The sequence below is a fragment of the Galleria mellonella genome, unplaced genomic scaffold (genome assembly GCF_026898425.1).
Source record: "Galleria mellonella isolate WM207_F2 unplaced genomic scaffold, CSIRO_AGI_GalMel_v1 utg103, whole genome shotgun sequence".
Taxonomy (NCBI): domain Eukaryota; kingdom Metazoa; phylum Arthropoda; class Insecta; order Lepidoptera; family Pyralidae; genus Galleria; species Galleria mellonella.
Genome location: NW_026441966.1, coordinates 4,721,022 through 4,743,443, shown reverse-complemented (window position 1 = coordinate 4,743,443; position 22,422 = coordinate 4,721,022). Strand labels below are relative to the sequence as shown.

Below are 22,422 nucleotides of genomic sequence, written 5' to 3'. Positions count from 1 at the left end.
TCGCAAGAAAAGAAAACATAAAGCGTAATTACAAAATGTCTTTTATTAAAGAAATTCTTATTACATTAGTTAAGTTACAACTATTTATATACTAAATACTTATTCTGATGTTCGTTGTCATATTGAATTCCATTTAAAAAGATTGCCAATTGGTTTGCGACCATTAAAAATGGCAATTGAATATTCGGCAAATATATAACGTAAACATTACGCTACGTAACTTCATAGTAACTAGGAACTGCTGACCGATTTTGACAAATGAGGTATTCGGCTCATCTTGCAGCTGTGAGTAGCACTGGGTACATGATTAATGACCAAGTACTGCGTGTTGATTCGTTTAATTATTATTTTTATTTTTAATTCTACATTGTAGGTATTTAAGTAAGAACTCCTCAAGGTTTTTCTATTTAAGATAAACCGACTACAATATTGATAAAATTATTGTACAAACACGAACGGTTGTTGAAGAATTTTAGTGACTATTTTAACAGAGATTACTACATATTCACTTAATATCAAAGAAAATGTAATAAAAAAGTCTGATAAAAGTATAAGTATATTGTTTTTTAAGCATTTTTTTTTCTTAAAGTTTTTTACAACTTTTTATTTATTTAATACAACTCATAATAATATTCTATTTAAAAATAGAAGCTACTTTTATTAAAAATATTAAAGCATTCTTACAATAATATAATAATTATAAGAAGTAAAAATAAATAATATTATGCAATATTCACTTTTTCTAAGAAATTAGACGTTTGATATATTTTTAATAAAAATGATCATAACTCTAAAATGAATTTATAATAATTATAGCCTTACGGTCTAAACAACATTATTCTGGATGCTCTACAGAATTAAAATTTGGTATATTTCACATTCAAAATCAGTCAATATCTGCAAAAAATTATTATTGTTTTTTACGATTGAGATTGGATGGACTCCTGACGAGTTCGCTTAGCAATGTCTCGCGATGCACTTTGCACTTGAGCGGTTCTAAGTGTTATGCCAAATATGTCTTCGTGATATCTGTTTTCATCCTGAAAGTAAAAAGAATTATACTATATCAATATAAATATTCTTAATTTTGTAACTTATTAAGTAATAAATTAAATTTTTGTTCAAAATTTTCTTTTAGTTAGTAAAGAATTTGAGATGGCGAAAAAGTTGACAACGAATCTGATAGAAAACGGTAACCGTCACCTACAGACAATGTACAGCATCATTAACTTCTTAGAATACGCTATGTCGTTACTACTAGAACTGAAAATTGAGGTGCTTCCATTTCCTATAATTTCACTGTCATACACCCAGACTTTAAAGCAAAACACAGCTATGGAAATATAGCTGTCACGGTAGATACACGAATAAGATAGAAAAAAGTAACTAGATGTAATTTCTAAAGTCTGTCTTTTCACTAAAAATCTTTATTTGTTATATTTTAGTTATTTCTGTCATTTTACTTTCATAACTGATTCGTCATTCGCTAACTTCTAAAATATCAAAAAATACAAATTTAAATTCAATTTGAGATTAGTGCATTAGTGAAATATTAAAAAGTTTCAAGATATCAATTTTTAAATAGATTCAAAGCAGCATTAAAAACTGCTATATTTAGAAGATTATTTTATCTATTAATCTACTTACCATTAACTCTAACATGAAATCATCTACTTCCTCGTCCGACATTTTAGCTTGCTTCTTAATAATTGACTTCAGTTTCTGTTGGACTTCTTCTGCCATTTTACAATCGCCACAAACATAAAAGTGTCCATCTTTATCTAATAATAACCTTGTGACTTCAGCACCTTCATCTTCTAATAGTTCTTGAACATGTTTCTGTAAATATTCAGTATTATTAATATTAAATTTAGAAGTTTTGATACAACGTATTTTGTCTGAAGAGAAGTTAGGAGACTCCGATTCTGGCATGCATGCTTGAGACGTATTATTTATTTATTTAAACTTTAATACGCATTAAAACTATGTACATATGGCGGACTTAACACTGGACGCTGTACTCTACTAGTCAACCATTGAGCAAACTGAGCAATAAGTAAGCGGTGCATTATCAAATTGAGGAAATATAAAAAGCAGTAATTAATATATTATAAACATAATAATTAAACTAATATAAACATATAGAAATAAATACATAAATATTACTATAACAAACAATTAACTGTATTAGAAAAACTATGACTCAAACAGAGTAACTAGCAAGATTAAAGGAAAAATGAGAAAAAAGGAATGGAGTTTATAAATTAGCCTTTTCTAAGAAATAGGAGCGCAATTATTTAAGTACAAGAAGCAAAAAATGTAATAATAGACATCTTTGGTATTCAGTTCTCTCTGCATAACTTACAAGGAAGTTATTGTAAAGGTTGATAGATTTAGAAAGTAAATTCAGGAAAAACTTAATTTAAAACAATTTTCATTATATAATATTATATCTATTTTATTTATGTTACTCACTTTATCTGCACCATGTTCTCTCGACAGCGCTACCATTGCTTTGCTCAAGACGCCTTCTTGTAAAGCTTGCTTCTTTTCTTCTGTATACAAATCCATTCTTTGATTTCTACAGCCAAAAAATAATAAAATAGGACCGAATTCTTTTTCCTGCTCTCTTTCCTTGACATTCTTTCTCTCTTCTCTGCGATGATGCCAGAAACCTCTAAATGGTGCAATGCCTGATCCAGGTCCAACCAATATAAGCGGAGCAGACAAATCTTTAGGCATGTGGAAATTAGGAGCGCTGTAAAAGAAATGATGTTTGAAATTTATAATAAATTACATGATGTTAGATTTAAGCTTGTTTCGTAAAAAATAATTAATTAATTAACTTACCGTCTAATAAAAACAAATACTTGGTCACCTGGTTTCAAATTTTTTAAATAAGTAGAACATACTCCGTAATGTGTAGGTCCTTTGCCATCTGAAAAAGATAAAAAATATAAAAGCAACTTTAATAGAAAATTTGGACTTCGTGGATGTTTCATGTATATGCAATTGCTTATGTAAAATATAAAAAACAGATGACTATAATCATATAGGTACTAAATCATGGGATAATATAGTGATAACTTTATTTCAATGATGGAACATACTAAAATAATAAATATGCAAAAAATATTGGTAGTAATACACTTACTTTGACTTTTGTAGACAACTATTGCAACAGTAATATGAATTCTCGAATGATGTGCTAAAGGTGATGATGATATCGAATAAAATCTAGGTTGCAGCGGTGGTAACAATGCCGCTAATAATGAAGCTTGAGGTCTACATGACGGATAGTCTGCCAAAACTTCTGCCAAATGAGGGTAATAGAAATGTCTCCAATCATCATACGCAACTGAATCCTGAAATTAAATTTGATATTGCATTGACTCATTAAATTATTATGAGGGCTCGACTAGAACTTATGGGATTTTATAACAACTTAGAACCAAAATTTATTTTTTTAACACTGTTAAAAAATAAGTTTATAAAATCATTTTAGTGTAACTCAAATATTTAGTACAAAAATTATGGTTTATTGTTGTTAACATTCAAAATTAAAAATAACTGTTTAAATATTAATGAGGATATATTCAGTATAGTACTACATATATACATAACTCTAAGAAGGAAAGGAATGATTTGTAATGCATATACTTTGTAAATAAAATATGTTTTTTACCGTAGCTAATTTTCTAATCTTCTCAGCTTCAGATTTATTGCTGCAACAGTTTGCAAGGTACTTCAGCACTGTTGTTGACGGTGGTGTAGTGATGTCCAAAAACCGAGTGAATATATCTCTTACTGTAGCCGTCGATATACGTTCATGTCGTTCCCATGTTTTGATTGCACCTGAATTAATATTTAATTTAGATATATATATGAAATCTTATATTTAACAAATGAAAGTCACTTGTAACCGCCTTTACGACTATTTTTTATGTAGCTTACATAGATTACTTACTATAAATTTACAAAAACTCTTGTAACTTATTGTACTTATGTAATAAACTTAAATGATCCTTAAAGTTTACCTCAATATTAAAACTATTCTCGTTAAATATATTTGTAAAATTTATACGACTCTTAGTACATACAACTGACATATTTTATTTATTTTCATTATTTAAAATTTAAAACAGATTACTAAATAATAAACTTGACAATTTACCAGTAGGTGTAAGTGTTTCCTTCATAACTTGCAATTGTAAAGGTTTATCATAATCATCGATATCCTTTAGTCTTTCTAGTACAGCATCTACTATTTCTTTTCTATTACACGCCATTATACCAACATGGTCTCCAGGTTCGTATTTTAATTCAATCTGTAAATCAAATTCAAATAGTATTTTTATTTTCTATATAATAAATGCATTCATTACTTTAAGACATTTTTTTCAGTAATAAGACTACCTTCTTGTATTTATACAAATGTATCTTTTGCTTGTGTTCTTTTATTTCCTATATTATATAATGTAAATAGAAGTACAATCGTTTAATCATTACTTTAAAAAATATGCTATATATTAGTGTTTCCACCTACCTCTGGTTCCATATCAATAAAAATTGTTGCACGATCTGCAGTACAGTCACCTAACAATTTATTATGCTTGATTTTACAAGCAATCAACTGTTTTCTAAAGCTTGATTCAAGTGCACATTTTATTGATATATCAGGTATAGGTTTTCCAAATCGCACAGTCTCTTCAGCTAGAGGTAGTGTAGTTAAAGCTTTCTTTGCATCTTTTATCATATCACTTTCGTCCAAACAGAACGTTTCGCAAGCAACCTGCGTATTAAATACTATATTATTAATTTTATATTATTAACTATCTATTACCCACGACTTTGTCCACGTGATTGGGATATGTTTATGGATCGGGATAAAAAGTAGCCAATATCCTTTTCCATTCCATTTTTGTGACTGGTTAAGCCATTAAAGCGCTATAAGGCAACAAACACACTCATTTTTACAAATTTTATATTAGTAAGGATTTATTCAATAACTACAGCTGTCTTTTAATTTCTGCTTATGGTTTTTAACTTACGTGGAAAATATTCGATGACCAATTTCGAAACTGTTGTTCCTGTCCATACATTTCATCTCCACATGCCAATTCTAAAATTCTTTCGCCTCCAAGATCGCCTAGTATTTTGTCTATATTCTTCCCAAAGTTACAGAACTTCGGATAGGTGCTAGATCCTAATGCAAATACTGCAAAGCATACATTACTGAGTGGTCCTATTTGTTCTACTGTCGACGATCCTGCTATGCTACCTGGTAACAAAATACAAGTATGACACTATAAGTTTACTACTATAATAATAATATTTACTATATATTGTACTATAATCATCGACATTATGTGAGCCTTTACCTGTCCATTGTAGAACATAGACCCTCCATATTGACTGCCATAAAGATCTGCCCTGCTTCCACTCACTCTATATTACATATAATACTTGCACTATATTTTTATATTTTCCCTATAGTTACAGAGATGTTTTCTCCCATGAACACTCAAGTTATGAAATGAGCTTCCTGTCGAAGTTTTTCTAAGAGACTGCAGCATGGGGTATTTCAAAAGGGGGAGAAAGAGGTCTCTACAGGGTCGGCAACACGCGTGTAATACCCCTGGTATTGCAGGCGTTCATAAGCTACAAAATCCGCTTACCATCAGGTGGGCCGTATGGTTGTTTGCCACCTCAGTGGTATAAAAAAAATTATACTATAAGTATATTGCTAGAAATCAACGAATATATAAATGTGCATTTTTTAAATAAGACAATGTATAGAAAGTAAATTTTGCTGTTTTCCTTTCTTTAATTTCATAATTTTCTATCAACCTTACACAAATTGTGAGTTTTTTTGCTAAATTACATCTCTCGACTTATATTACTTAGTAATTAATAAGATCTTTATCCATAACATAATTCAGAGCCTTAGTACGCCTGTACTTGCCAAATTTCTAGCTCGACCTCTGCCAAATCTCAAGCCGTTTGGCTCTGGCATCTTGTAATAGACAGACCAACAGATAATGAAGTAAAATTATAAGGGAGTTAAAATTGTAACAAATTAAATTAAGGTAAATATTATAATATTGTAACAAAGTGGTTATTTCTTGTAGCTTTTCTTGCATATATCATTATATAAAGTATTTTATATGTTAACTAAGGGAGAGTGATTCATTAAAATGTTCAGACGTTCAAACAAGTAACAAACATCCAAAAATCTTTACAAACTTTCACATTTAATAATATTTCACATTTGTAAAAAAAAGTAAAATTAATAAATATTTAAAAAAAGTAAATACTAAAATTAATAAAGAAGTAAATTTGTAAATTAAAGTTGTTTATTTTTATTAATCAAGTTTTAGTTGACTGAAACCTGAATGATAAAAATAAAAAACTTTTTGAATATAAAAATGTACCTAAACAAATGTTATAATATAATATGTTTTTGCGACGACATTTTTCTACAAAATAGATAAAACCACATGCAAAAGTTATTATAAAATATATTTCTATTTGAAATTTATATGTTTAATTAATAACACTATACTCACTTTTGTTCGATTCCAAACGCGACAACTGTTTCTTATAATCAATATTAGGTGCCATTAAACTGTTTGTACGCATTAAAGACTTTGGTGTTGGTAGTTTATAATTACTGCAAAAAAAAAAAACATTAAAATAATACTAAAACAAAATATAATGAATCTGGCATAAAGATAGCGAATTAAAAAATAAAAATTATACCCAAAGGTATTAAAGCATAAAATCCAAATTTTAATTGTAATTATACACAGATTAATATAATTAAATGAATCCCAAACGCTTACCCAGGATTATACGCGTCATGCCCATCCTCTTGACTTTTCCTCTCATTATACAACATTTGGAAAAGATGTTTAGCGAAATCCTGTTAATTAAAAAATAAAACACATTTATTTACGAATATATTAGACATTTGGTAATTTTAGTAATTGCAAATTGTTACAAAAATAATATTATTAAAATATGGAAATCTTATTCCAATTAATTATTGTGTGATTGGAAAATTTCGAAGCGGATGGAATGAAATCAATAAATTATATACCAATAAAGCGGTAATTTAACTGGTAAAGGTACTAGTCCCATAGCGTAAATGATGCGGGTTCAAAAACGGGCTCATTTTGTTTTTTTTTTTTTTTATTACTCAATAATCATAATATATAATTATCATTCGAATATAATTTTCACATTTGTATAATATTTCTAAACTTTGTTCGAAATTAAAATGGCAAATAACCTGATACTCTCTACATGATGGTAACCGTCGCCTTAGACATGAATATTACTCCTAATACTTTGCTAATTCAGAGGACTATAGTAATATCTCTATACATACTCATAATTGTATAGTACTGTAAAATCTTTTTATGTACATAATTTCCATTAGACACATTAAATGATTTTATATACAATGACGAACTTATCCCACAGAGAGATCTCTTTCAGTCAACTTTTGAGAAGCTAAAAGAAAACTGTAGAATGTTCAAGGATAAAAACCGTACAGCTAAAGATAAAATACCTAGTTCAAATAAAAACATGTACTTATATGCAAGCACATGTATGGGAGAAAATTAACCATACAGATGACTTTTATATAATTGTAAGTAAATACATGTTTAATATTCGTTGCAATAATGTGTTTTGTTTGAAGGAACACTTTAAAGGAAAACTCACCTCTCCATTAGCAGGGGGTTCGCCGTTACCAAATGTCGACGTCACAATCAAGACTAGAGTTTCGTGTTCTATAGAGAACACATCGTAATCTGACATGCAGTGAACCTGCAAAAGAAATATTGTTGTATGATTGTGTAGATTCTTCTTCTTCCTGGTGTTATTAATCCCGGCTGTTTTTCTTTTTTGTTAGGATCAGAAAATTATGTATAAAATCGTGGTTAAATAATACTGAATGTTGATATTTGGAGGAATTTTGAGTTCGTAATTAGAGTACTGGTTTTTTTCACAATCTCAACGGTCTATTATTATTAGGTGCATAACTACGTTATATACGTAAATAACGCCCTTATGGCATTCCCAGAAATCTGTAAATCTTTAATAATACCATAATGTAGAACTAGTAAAGTATAACATAAAAATATTGAAGCGAAAAAAGGTTGTTAGTAATAGGGATTAATAGCCCCATTGCTGGCAATATATATGTTAGGTCGACTTCTTCACAGTTTCGTCTGGAAACCACCATGTTCACCTCCAAATGAATTCATCGCAATGAGCTAACTGGCTTTTCATCCTCACTTATCATTCCTCACTGGTGCCCCTCCTGCGTATACTGGTTGCGCAAACGGGGTTATTCTTTACATAAAAAAAAAAACTACTTTTAATAATGTGCAATATTTAGTGGTTACATAGGATTATTTTAGATTTTTAAAAGTTGGTTAAAAGTTCAAAAGAATCTTATAAAATCATTAAATGAGGATGATATAGAGAATTATTTATATGTATATTACCAGTACATATTTAACTTCGAGGATGTCTGATTACTTATGATAAACTTCGAGGATGTCTGATTAGTTTCGAGCTTGATAGAAGGCTTCATTCGCAAAATAATCATATGTTGTAAAAAAAGCATTTAACTCAACTAATACATATTGGATTGTAGAAAATAAAAATACATCAGTTTCTATTTGTAACTAGCATTTTTCCCGCTAATTCATATGTATGGATTTCAAAAATAGTAGATAAGTATTGAAATAGGTAATTTTATATACCACTGAGGTTGCAATCAAACATACGGCCCACCTGATGGTAAGCGGTCACTTTTAGATGGCATATCAAGATAAAATATATACTAGTTTTTGTTAAATTTCTGCGAATACTACTGTGAAAATCGAATCCAATTTTGTACAGTAGTTTTTATGTGATACAGGAATAAACATACAAACAGACAGATAAAATTTAAAATAATTAAACATTTAAGTAACCCCTGAAACACCTAATCATGTTGTAACTAAGAATCATTTCGATTATATCAGCTTTCAAACAAAAAATCGCATTATAAATAGTTCATTCGTTTAGGAGCCAAGAAGTCACAGACAGTCCTCATATAAATTTTTCTTAAATATATCCCATATACTTGCATTGCTGTATTTCACCAACAAGTACCTCGGTGTCGTATTGTTGAAATTAAGTTATTGTACAAGATTTTACCTGTGCATTGAAGGCGTGTCCAAATATAGTCCCCAACTCTTTGGCATACTGTTCAGATTTGCCTGTTTCTGTGGCGTACAGTATGGTCGCTTTGATGCGCTTAGAGAGAGCTCGACCAAACAATTTGGAAGTAAACTTCACGGCTCTCGCAATCTGCTTGAAGTGGAATTTCCTATGAACAGTCTTGTTGCCGTCGGTCTTGCTCCATTTGTGAGTCTTCCATGCGGGTTCCTTCAAGTATTATCGAGTTGGTTTGAAAATTTATTGAAATAAAATTCATTTTGTTTTTCTATTTTCTTCTTTAACAATTACATCGATTATATTATTAAAGGGATAACAGTAAAGGGTCTCCCCTTAATTTCATAATTCTGTGTTCAGTAGAAGACAGTTAAAGGCTGATATAATGATGATACTATTAAAGATAACAGTTGTCATCATATATTTTAATATAATTTTTATATTAATATTTAAAATTGCATTAGCAAATTATAAAAATTTTATTATACATTTATAATTTCGTCTCAAACGTAATCGATTAGGTTCTTTTCAAATTTGGAACTTTCAATAAAATGAAACCTAGTTTATAAAAAAAAATATTTTTTACATTTTTACATAAGATATGAAGTCTTAATACCTTATAAGATAAAAAAAGATTATATATATGTATATGTATATATATAGTTTAATTAAGAACTCGTATTATGGCTCGAAATACAATTATTTCAGTGCCTGTATAGTGACGGTGTAAGAACACAATATATCATTACTCCTTTTCATCTCCAGAATGTCGTAAAAGGAAACTAGATAATACAAGAGAATGAAAACAATAGACGGTATAATCATGATGTAAAATTATATAATTACTAGTGTTCACCCGCAACTTCGTCCACGTGACGTTGACGTGTACATAGATAGACCGGGATAAAATTTAGTCTGTTATGGAATGCGACAAAAACTGTAGACGTAGAATATATATATATTGCATTTATAATATTAATGTGATAGGATATTCTTTTAATATAATAAATGGGAAGTTTGTAACGATGGATGTATGGATGGATATTTGTAACTCTTTCAAGAAAAAACTATTGAATTTGAATGAAATTTAATACACGGGTAGGTTACATCCTAATTTAGTACATGTGATTCTTTATACACTGATTCACGCGAATGAATTCGCTGGATATATAGCTAGTGAAATATACAAAACAAAATCTATATTCTTTATCTCAAATACTACATATATATCCAATTTTACGACGGTTAGTTGAGCTGAGGCGCCAAGATGTAACTAAAATACAAGCTCACTTTAACATTTATAATATAACAGTGACTACTTACTTGATAATCATAAGAAGGTCTCATATTGTATAGTGCCATTTCCTGATGAAACACAGCAGTCAAAGACGAAGACATTGGCGGTACTATCCAGATCCAATCGGCAGGACATCCTCCTCTAAAAATTATTCCAATATTAAGTGACAACAATTCAATTCAACATTTTTAAATAAAAATTTTTATTTTAAAATTTTAAAATAAAAACAAATATTTTTATTTTAAAATTAAAAAATAAAAAATCCTTTAGAAATAGATATTTAAGGCTTTCTACCATATGGTAGGTAGCATATTGATTTATATAAAAATGAATACCCTAACCGAACCCGGGAAGTTTGGTTCTCCATTAGAATAAATTACAAACAAACATTTATTAACAGAAATTGCTATTATTTTCAACAGACTTCGAAAAAAGGGAGTTCTATATTTGCTTGTAATTTTTTAACGTTTGTTACTTTATAACTCCGTAAGTTTTAAACTGATTCAATAATTATTTTTTTATTTGAAAAAATATACCTTAGTTTTTTAAAGTACATTTCTTTGGTACCTTTTTATTATTTTTAATGAACAGTTAAAAGTTTTGTTACTATTATGACACTGTAAAGTCTTATAGTATCATTTTATTGTAACTGATAGACATTCAAATATATTTTTATATATACATACATACATACTCATATATATAGAAAATAGCCAGAATAATACAAATAGACTTACTCGTCTTAGTTTTTTTTATTATAATTTATGGTACTTGAGTTAAATTAATATTGTGCTGCTTCAAATTTAGGCACTCAAATAATATTTTAATAATCTTTAATTAACTACGATTACTCTTCATTAGACACTATAAGAGTCTAAATAGAGTGAACTATACAATATTTCGCAACAATCCCAAAATCTTGAAATTAAATTATTTTTTTAATACATACGACATTGAAAAAAACTTTTTATATAATTTCATTAAAGTAATTAAGTATATTTTTTCATTATTTTCTCTTACTGTATTCTATATTTCAGAGCAGTTAATTAGACTTTATAAAAACAATTTGCAAATGGAATGTATTTAGCAAAATTTAAAGCTCACTTAATTCCCCATTTATGTACTACTTACCCATTTTTACAAATATTTTTCTGTTATAATTCAGTTTGTAAATTAAACCATATTCAAGCCATATTCTATGATTAATTTATAACTTTGTGTATCAAGTGGCAATTATAATATTGTACTGTATACTTAAAACATCACATACATAATTTGGGTTAGAATCAAAATCACGTTGAAATTAACATGTATACATCGAGGTTTTTCCATGAGACTACAGCATGGGGTTCTTCAAAAAAGGGGTAAAAAGGGGTTTCTTCAGGATCAGCAACGAGCGCGGTAATGCAAGCATACATAGACTACAATAACCGCTTACCATCAGGTGTTTGGCACATTAGTGGTATAAAAAAATGTATCTGTCCAAATAACGTAAACAATACAAAATTTAAATATTTATTTTAAATATTTAATAATATATCTTTAATTTATTTAATAATAATTGCGTAATGAATCTGATATGTCACAAGTATTTTGAGTGCGAAACGTTACAATTACAATATCGAGTATTTGGAATTGGTTTCGACAGTAACCGTTCTAAATTGTTATGAATAATTCAAATATAATTAAAAATAAACAAACCTGCTTTTGTTTTCATTGTCCAAATGTTTTATGAATTGCTCAGAAGCGGAATGGTGGTCCACTATAGAGACGTTGTCTCTGTGGAAACTGTGCAGTACTGCTATATTGACTTCGACCAGAGCACTGTCCTTCCAGAGAGACACATACGAATTCGTATCCAAACCCATTTTTGTTGCTACTGTCTGTGAATAAATAAATTGTTTTTTAATTTTATAGAATATTAGTATACAGTATTCCACAGACTTTTCCCTCGTGATTTTGAGATTTTTTTATACAACTTATAACTTTGGTGTTTAACCGGATAAACCTCTTAATGAAAAATTTTAAACGTTACTTATAAACATGAAGAATACCATGTTACGTTACAGAAAACATTGTGATGTAACATGGTATTCTTCATGTTCAAACGTAGCCAATTCTGAAGAGTAAGATGTGTCTCTGTAGTAAATATTTTACGTATCCAGGGTCACCATGGTAATATAATTCATATTCATTTAGCTATTTAGACATGATTGAGTACTAAACATATAAACATATTTACAAATTTTCACATTTGCAATAGTAGCTGCATTTTACAGTTTTACCCTCTTGAAATTTTATATAAAGTACCCTGTGTGTTAATCTATGACATAGTTCATCTGTTCCAAAAATATTTTCAAATCCCTTTAAAATAAAAAAAAACTTCCGAAGATCTAAATATCCAAGCATCCAAAATGCCTTACAAACTTTTACATTTATAATATTAGGAAGAGATCAATTAATCACTTTCATAATCAATCAATCAATCATTTAATTGCATAAAAAATTCTTACCTCGATAACATTTAATCGGTTGGCGTCACTGAAGTTGCGACAACCGATCTCTGTTCCCATGTACCAGCCATTGAAAGCGGTGCCCGTAAATTCCAGACCACCGCAGTCCAGTCTCATGTTGGAAACCGCAGGCAACGCGTACCAGCGTAAGCCTAGCTCTTTGAACCAATCATACCTGTAGACATATTTGAATGTGTGCAAAAACATAAATAAATAAACACCTTATACAAAAATAACAAAGAAAAATATGTAAAAAAAAATATTTAAAAAACTATTAAGAAAACAAAAAACACCCAAGACCTCGTGTCTTAAATAAATATAAAAATTAGGGGGAAAAATACAAAGATGATTTTTATTATCGGAATGTAACTAAAGTAGGAAATTGATAAAAAACTGTTCAAACCCCCGTATAACTGTATTATATTAATAATGAATAATATCCATTTAATATTAAAATAATATTGTCTATAGTATTTGTTTTATTACATATATTTGAGAAATAGCAAGATGTAATCCAAATAATCTACATTCATATTTTAAAGAAAAAACAAACAAATATCTCGTTCTACTAGTGAAATAGAACACTTTCAACAAAGAAATAAAGAGTTGCACAGTGACAAAAAGTTATAATTATCGTTCGTTTTTTTACTTTAGAACAAATATTCAGATTCAAAAGTAGAACATTCCCTTAGAAGGGCGCTAATTATTTAAATTTCATCTTGTATAAACACATACATGTATAACACACATATAAACATACATTTCATGGGAATGCGGTGTCAGTGGATTAGGATTAATATTATACAGCAGCAACTTACTTGGGGTGTTCCATTTTCACTTCCATAATAATTTCCCGTGGGATTTCGAAGTACTCGGGATCTTTGCCATCTGCTGACAGCACTAGAGGCAATATATCCCATGCAGTGCGAGGTGGCTTCCAGCCAAGTCTAATGCAGATCTAAAGACACAATGCCATAATAATTAATTTTAATTATTATATTGGCCGTTTACATAAATGACCATCTAGTCATTTGTGTAAACTGCCACTCAGATTCATGTACAGATATAGGTAACATTGACGCTAAATAATTAACGTCAATTAATGGTCAATGTAACAAGAATGTTGGTGTAGTTTTAATAAATTGTAAATTAGATACATACCAGCTATCACTATATCTAGTTATTCAAATGTATGTATGTATGTATGTATGTATACACTATAGAAAATTCGATGAATATTAAGATTGAAAAAAAGTTATGCGCAGTAAAAATGAAATGACCGATATACTCAAAAGTAAGGAAAGTTGTAACTGATGCGGTAAAAAGGCTCTTGTGCTAACCTTGAATATTCAAGTACAATGATAGTTTCTCTCGAGATAAAGCGACAACGTACAAACGTATTGCAAAGAAAAATTTGTGTCAGTCTCTGTAAACGAACTTTTGCATAAGAAAGAGACTGTACAAAATTCTACAAACATACCTTTATCTCACTTTTGTTTGTCATCAAAAAGCCATACTTTCATGGCTGTATCGGTTTTTATAGATAAAATATATTAGTGCAATTATAGGTTATAGTAGCATAATATCTCAGCCCTTGGGAACGTCGACGAATGAGGGTACCTTGGATGTCATAATATGTTCTATGAACTTTATAATGCTGTTCATATTTGAAAGTAAAGGTTACCAATTTCCATTACGCAGTCCGTCAGTATGTTTGTATATAATCTGTCCTCATATAATTTGTTGATATAAATTAAATAATGTTATTTATTTTCTTTCATAGTCATATTGTGAAATAAGTAAACGGATATGTTATATAGGATAGGTTATATGTAGGTATGTATGAATGTATATGATAAATTTAATACCTCAGTAAATTCGACTCGCGCCGGATCTCCCAGTACAGAACCATCTGGCTCCAAGTAACCAGCATAGCTGATTAGCTGCGGATTCCATATCCTGTAGTCATGCTTGCCGTCTGTGCGTTGCGGGAATATTGTTATTGCTGACCTGAATTTAATTAAAAACATCATTATTATAATTACATTTACAAAACACAGATGTCTTCGTTTCTACTTCAGAATTAAGGCAATTTTATTAAACAATAGTCATCCGTCCTAACATTATTGCACAAATAGTGTAAGGCTCTCGAATGTATTGTACAATAAGTCTAAGGATTGTTTTTCACAAAAAAAAACTGATTTAAATTGTGGCAATACTAGTTATTTTGATTTTTAAAGTAAATTAGCATACCGATTTTAATAACATTTCTATAGGCCTAATCTGTAAGTATATCCTTTCAGATAAAATAAGAATTATCCGTATCAGTTTATAACGAACGGAATTATGAGGTAACAAACATAAAAAAAAATATAACCGAAATGAAAACCTCCTTTTTTTTAATTCTGTTAAAGTTACTGTTCCAGCCCATGTTTCTCGCTAATAATGTAGTTTTCACATTGTTGACAGGTGAAAAAATATTTAAAATTGAATTCAAGAATTACTTGATTTTATACATTACAAAAAATTAATCTTAACTCTTTTTAAATTATTTTAAATAATACTATTTCGTCTATTACGGAGATCACACAAATAAGTATAAATAATGTTCTATTTGCTAATATGGAATAAGATAGAATGATTTCAAATTGATTTAGTGACATAAATATTTATAAACTTTCATAGCATAAAACACTGTTGGCTCGCATTTTTTAGACAATATATGGAACAAACAATAGAATGAACCCTATCTTTATATATCGTATCAATATTGACAAAGATATAATAGCGTAAAATAGGGATGGGGGGGGAGTAAGGAATTGTTAATAATGGGGATTAGTAGCCCCGTTGCTAGCAAACGAAAATTATTGTGTTCTATTCAAAGTGAATTCATCATGATGGACAAACTGACCTGTCTATTCATTCTTACCTAACATTCTTCACTGGTGCTTTGAGCGCAGGTGATCCATTCCATCATCATCCATTAAAAAAAAATAGCTTAACATATACATAGATTTTTATGATTTTGATAATTCTTTGTGGAATCGACAGTGTTTTATTTCCTTCTGTGAACTAAACACTATCATTTTAATGTTGTCACAAAAAAGTTTTCTTCCTTGTTGTTAATTGACAACAAAAATAACTAGTTCACTTCCTAACAAATAAGTTGATAAAGAATATCTAGAAATGTAAATGATATTTGTCTTTGAAAAATATTATTCTTCACGCTGAAACTTAGTTCTTACCTTATATTTCCTTTATTTGTAGCGTATTTGATATGATTACAGAGCGCCTCGAACATTCCACTCGCTGTGGTTACTTCTCTGCAATCGAATATCTAATAAAAGAAAACAAAAATATTACAATACTCAATCTATTAAAGTTGTATTTTACTGCACTTCTTGCATTCTCAATAGGGAGGGAACATTAAAAACTATAGATTTTAGATTTTTTTTTTTTATTTATCTGACTCGGCCAACATTGATTTAGGACATAATCTATATGATCCATCTATATAAGTTACATTTTAAGACAAATTTACAAAATTTCATTACAATCTCGATAAAAAGAATTTTTATATATTATATTAAAACATAAATAAGTATTCATAATAATCTTTTATCCGCAAATTAGTCCACGTGGCTGAAATGAAAAACAGTCAATATATTCTTCATAGTGATTAGTTAAGACATTAAGGCACTATAAGACATTAAGAACATTATTTGTTCTTAGTGCCTTAACAGCTTACTTCAAATTTTGTTTCACATTTATAATCTTTGTAAGGTAAGCAAGTATTTTCACAAGCTATACAAAGGTTCCCCCACCCCCTTATAAAAAAAGAATGTTACCCTACTATTACTACAGGGACCAGATGGTTTGGTATAGGGTTTCGTTTCGAATTTTCCTTCTCTTGCATTGTATTGTCGAAATCCCTTATTCAATTCTTACGAATTGAATTCTCACGAATTGAATAAGGGATCAAAAAGAAGTGATAGCATATTAACATACATTTACTACGTTATAGCTGTGTATTATTTTTTAAATCACCTATATAGTTTATTCAATCTATCTTTACTCAAATTTAGTTGCTTTATTAGATTCAAAAAGATACATGTAAGGACTAAAGCCTGGAACTTAGTTTTATTTACATAACTTGATACACTAAAATAGATAATCCAGTATTACCAGATATTGAAAACATTTTATTGGTAAATATTCTTAGCTAATTAGATATTATAAATACATTATGATACAGGCTTAATGCCAACCCGTTTATGTCTCGTTATAAACTTGGAAAATGTAGCTTTGTAACCCTAATTAAAACTTTATATGCGACTCTTTGCGGTAAGAAATATCCTAAACAAGTTCGTTACGTCCGATGTACAGTGATTGGCAAGCTATGAGATATTTTATATGACATATTTTAAACTAAATATTTTTTCTTATTCATATTCTCTTATATTGCCATGTGAAAATAATGACTATAATCACCGTATCGCATTTAAAAGGAGAATAAATCCTATACATTTAAAATATAACTATTGAAATCTGGTTACAAATAACTAAGGTATTTATTACCTTATATACAAAATTAAAAGCAAATCGAGAACCTGTCAACTACATTTCAAATAGTTATCTATACTATGCAATACAAAGATTTTTAAAAAGCGAAACATTAATTAGGTATTTTGATGTCTCGTAATAATTTGCTAAGTTTTTTTTTTATCGAACAGTGGATGTCAGGTATAAATTACACATGCCAAAAATTAAATAAACCCTTCACCCTTAAGCGGTCCGCAGTCGGTTGTTCGCAGACTTTTGATAGGTCAACAAATGACTGTGTGAACTTTGTCGGTATGTTGTGTAATTTTCTATTTCAGTAGTTGAATTGTTACATTACAATTATTATAAATAAGCAAGAATGTTTGTACTAAAAAAAAAACGATAAAATTGGATTATAGTTGCATTGGAAACTTATATAGTTGTACGTACTTACCTAATGTAATATACTTATATAATGAGTTTCATATGAAATAACATGTAGTTCTTTAAAAAGGGCATTAAAACTTCAATATCAATGCCATGTGAATAAAAAAATATAATAATAAATTATTTAGGACTATTTAAATTTACTGATATTAGTATATAAATAATGAAATATGTTAACTAATTAAAGCTAATTATGTACCTACAGTATTGAAGTCACGAAATTTCAAGTCTGAGTCACGATTAGCTGTTAGTATTATATTTATGAATGGACACGGGGCTTTTTATTGAGTAATCATAAGAGATCGTAATAATAGTCATAATATCAATAATGTAGATTGTAACATAATATCTTTTAATGGTTGAGAAGAGAAAATTTGTAGTGCCCTTTAATTATTTTTTTTTATTCAACTTTGAATGGTAAACAAGCTGACGGCCCACCTGATGGAAAGTGGTAACCGTCGCCTATAGATATGAGCAGTACCATGGACATAACAGAGTATACTGTTTCGCTCATGATACCCCTCCATGCGTTGCCATTCCTGAGGACTCAGGTGTTATTCCTCTGTACCCAGTAAATTCACGCCATATCCCACCCTTCAAACCGAAACACAGCCATGCAAACACAACTGCTTCACGATTGAAACACGAATGGACAGAGGTACCCAAGCAATCGACTTTTGTACAAAGTCGATTGCTTGGAAGATATTAAGAGCGATATTGACAACATGAATGTCTAAGTACTCGTAATGATCTGACAAAGAGAGTATGTAGATTCCCATTTGTGGGGATTTACAAAATTACCAATTAATCCATCATTTTATACTTGACATATTCAATACACATATCTTCATGATTTTTTTATTACCGAAATAACAGTGTATAAAATAAACAAATAGCTAAAATGGACATAAACGTTTTTGTAATACTGAATAATATATTAGTGTCTAAACTATGTTTATTTAAATGACCAATTTTGACCACATCTCGCACCAATATATAAAGAAATATACCTTATAGTTGAAAGTCAAATCAACTGACAAACTGTAATAATATAATCCTTTACCATTAAACACTTCAATAGCGACATATTTTAATGATACTTTTATTTGATAATATCTATCATCATGTCATAGTACGGCCATATTACTGGACGATGAATCGAGTCGTGATGTCGCGATAAAAACTTCGTGTTCGAGCTAAGGAAAATTACACGTTCATACCTACAATCAAATTTCATTGGATACCTGTGGCGTTCATAATTTATAATTGAATTGCACAATGCAATATGTAAACATTCGTACCAACTTTTTCGCAACAATATTTATCATCACAAATTTAAAATAGAACCAATGCGGAAGTACACCGTATCGATTGAAAAGTGAATTGTAAAAATCAATTAAGAATAGGCGAAATAGTAGCTTAATATAGTCACAAAAAATCAGACGAACTGACTGTCTCCTTGTTTTAATGAATGTAGTAATTTACCGACAGTGCCGTTTATGAGTTTTGAGTTTGCTTATACGAGTTAATAATTATTACAAATTTTTGGTCAGGTATGCCGCAAACGATCTTTAATATCCAATAATACCATATAGTCATTACATTATAAGCTTTTCCACACGAGGTCCTAAATCGATAGGTCATCTTGTACTTCTGAGCAACAACAGCGATGTGCCTACATCCTTTAACGTCTTTTTTTCAGTAGAATCCCAAACGGAAACGGATACCGCAAGTCACTCAGTAAGTATACTCCCTATTTCAGAAAAACTAATCCATTCTATTATTAGTGGCAACGTATTTGTCTTCATATTAAGTGTTCAGTTCATTCATATAATTCCGAATCATTTATAATAATTAGAGGTAATCAAAATATATATTATCTTGATATACATATGTATAACAATAATTTTGAAGGGTATATTCTGCGAAGTTCAGACTATTTATCGCACTTTTCGAATAAAAATAGTGTTTATTCTATTCATGTTAAAGCTGAATTTATTTTAAGAGACTAACTTTATAGATATTGAAATTAATTTTATGAAACAATTTTCCATAGTCCGTAATAATATAGTATCATTGATGTAGCATCAAAATTTTTATACAATAATATTAGTTTTAAAAAATATGAAACATCATATATGTGCCTATATAATTCCTCGATTGTTTTGGGTTCCTTTTATCAAGTTGGTGCAAAAGGACTACCTTCTAATAAAAAAGAATTTATATCGGTCCACCATTGATAGAGAAATCGGTGGACATACATAAAAAATATATATGCAAAAAAAATTTAGTCTTTTCTTTTTTTTAAAGTCAGTTAAATATTAATATACAAAAATCTAGTGTGATGATACTTGTTAACATTAATCTCTGAATCTCCAAAAACATTAACCGATTTTAATTTTGAACATGGATGTTCGGTTCAATTTGAGAGATAGAATAGTTTTTTCCCAATACTAAAAAAATTATAAATATAGGTGGTGGTAGGGACAAAACGGCATTTGCAATGTTAGTTAGTATTTATTAAATATTCTTTACAAAATTAATGCTTCATATATGAAACTGATGTTGATGAAATTAAAAACATATAACTAGTTCCGTTGTAATATGCATTAATCTTATTAATTAAATTATTCTAAATAAACTACTATGTATAACTACATAAGTAAATAAAAAAATCTAAATTATATATTTCAGGAGGTTGTATCCAGCTCTATATAAGTATTTCTTGCCGTGAGCCATTTCCATTTCTAGACTTATTTTGGCGTCTCACCACAGTATTACCAGGTTCATCTATTACCTACGTTGAGATTTTTTTGCATATTGTAACAAAATGAGTTTTTCGCTGTTGATTACGTTTGCTGAGTCTTGATTATGTTTAATTATAACCACAAAAATATTTCTTAACAAAGAAAATAAAATTGAGAAAAAAGAAACAAAAGAAATTATTAAGAGAAAAAAATTGAGATTTTTCGTAGACATACCTGTACACTTAATTTAAAAAGATCGTGTTATATGCAATTGATACTTCTAGGTATATTATTATAATTAACATAGTTATACGAAAGAATTTCTTTACTATTTTACTAGACATATGAGATAACTGCTTATAAATGTTAGTATTGCGCGGGTCGCGACCCTTCTCGCTCACTACGCTGTCGATCGCAGCGTTTGCACATCGACACTATAATACAGTCGCAATCAAATAATAAAACTATTTAATTGAACTAATGTAACTAAATATTTTATAATTTAACCGAAGAATAATATAATAAAATTGTAGGAAGCGATTGTTCATTCACACACATTACCCTTATAAAATTGGACAGATTTTAATACAACTTAGCGGCGTAACGATAGCTCATATCTATAGTTAATATTTAAAAATAGTATAAGTATTTTAATAGGAATTAATAATACCTTAGTCCTCAGGAATGGCAACACATGGGAGTATTATGAGCAAAACAGTATACTCTGTTATATACAATATATGTTATAGTACTGTTCACGTCCATAGGCGACAGATACTACTATCCATCAAGTGGGCCGTCAGCTTGTTTGCCATTCTAAGTTGTATAAAAAAAGGTAAAATAATGAATGTGGGCAAATTTGGGATTTCTAAATAACTCACTTGTAACTTTTTCCACTGTATCCGACCGATGCATCTGTTAGCGTTCCGCCATGCCAACTTAGCTCCGAACACTAATTCGGAAGTTTTCAACTGGTAGGTTCCTTTTTCATTTAACTCCCGCTTCACCTCCTCCAGCCTTCCTGTGTGCGCTTCGGAATTTTCTCTGAGAAAAAAAATTAATAAATTTTTAAGTGACTTGTAAAAAGAACGTCGTTTCAAGTGTATTTTATGTGTGTGTGTGTGTGTGTGTGTGTATGTGTGTGTGTTATATGATATCTTTGCCAAATATAAACGGACATTAATGATTTTTTGCAAACAATAGAGTTTACTCCCGTAATGGTTTCATATTACTATCGTTAAGATTAATGTTGTTTTTTTTTTATGGAAAAATATTATAAATTTATTTATTTTGAGGAAATCATACAGTATGATTCAATCAATCCATAGTTAAATGACATTTATGTTAAGCCATAAATAATTTTTACAATTGTGACATTTTAAATTATATGTATATACAAATTTAAACAAGATATTCTCAATTCGACTACAATTATAGTTCTGTTATGTTATTAATTAATTATAAACCTATTTTTATAATTATTTTTGCAATCAAGGATTAGTCCCGTATTGATTCAGCTCATTTTGTGACTTTTTCAAGCAATATCTATACTGATATTAATAAAGAGGTAGGATTTGATTGTTTATTTAATGGGTAATAAACAAACTCAAAACTAGTTAACAAATTTTAAAAATTCTTT

The 22,422-nt window shown here is 29.2% G+C and overlaps 1 protein-coding gene across 3 annotated transcripts in view; it reads right to left on the bottom strand.

Moving 5' to 3' along the window:
* Positions 1–25: 25 nt before the first annotated feature.
* LOC113517211 (nitric oxide synthase-like) overlaps positions 26–22,422 on the bottom strand; it is a 56,058-nt gene continuing 33,661 nt past the window's right edge. For all 3 annotated transcript variants that reach the window (XM_026901802.3, XM_026901801.3, XM_031912310.2), the window contains 20 exons: positions 21,665–21,827; positions 16,293–16,384; positions 14,916–15,057; positions 13,866–14,005; positions 13,048–13,222; positions 12,236–12,417; positions 10,561–10,675; positions 9,220–9,450; positions 7,732–7,836; positions 6,846–6,925; positions 6,570–6,673; positions 5,052–5,281; positions 4,547–4,792; positions 4,175–4,328; positions 3,686–3,855; positions 3,155–3,365; positions 2,851–2,938; positions 2,476–2,758; positions 1,648–1,839; positions 26–1,040 (listed from right to left, as the gene is read on the bottom strand). In XM_026901802.3, coding sequence (XP_026757603.2) covers positions 921–1,040; positions 1,648–1,839; positions 2,476–2,758; positions 2,851–2,938; positions 3,155–3,365; positions 3,686–3,855; positions 4,175–4,328; positions 4,547–4,792; positions 5,052–5,281; positions 6,570–6,673; positions 6,846–6,925; positions 7,732–7,836; positions 9,220–9,450; positions 10,561–10,675; positions 12,236–12,417; positions 13,048–13,222; positions 13,866–14,005; positions 14,916–15,057; positions 16,293–16,384; positions 21,665–21,827 — 3,223 coding nt within the window. In that variant the 3' untranslated portion in view covers positions 26–920. The remainder of the gene's footprint in view (positions 1,041–1,647; positions 1,840–2,475; positions 2,759–2,850; positions 2,939–3,154; positions 3,366–3,685; positions 3,856–4,174; positions 4,329–4,546; positions 4,793–5,051; positions 5,282–6,569; positions 6,674–6,845; positions 6,926–7,731; positions 7,837–9,219; positions 9,451–10,560; positions 10,676–12,235; positions 12,418–13,047; positions 13,223–13,865; positions 14,006–14,915; positions 15,058–16,292; positions 16,385–21,664; positions 21,828–22,422) is intronic.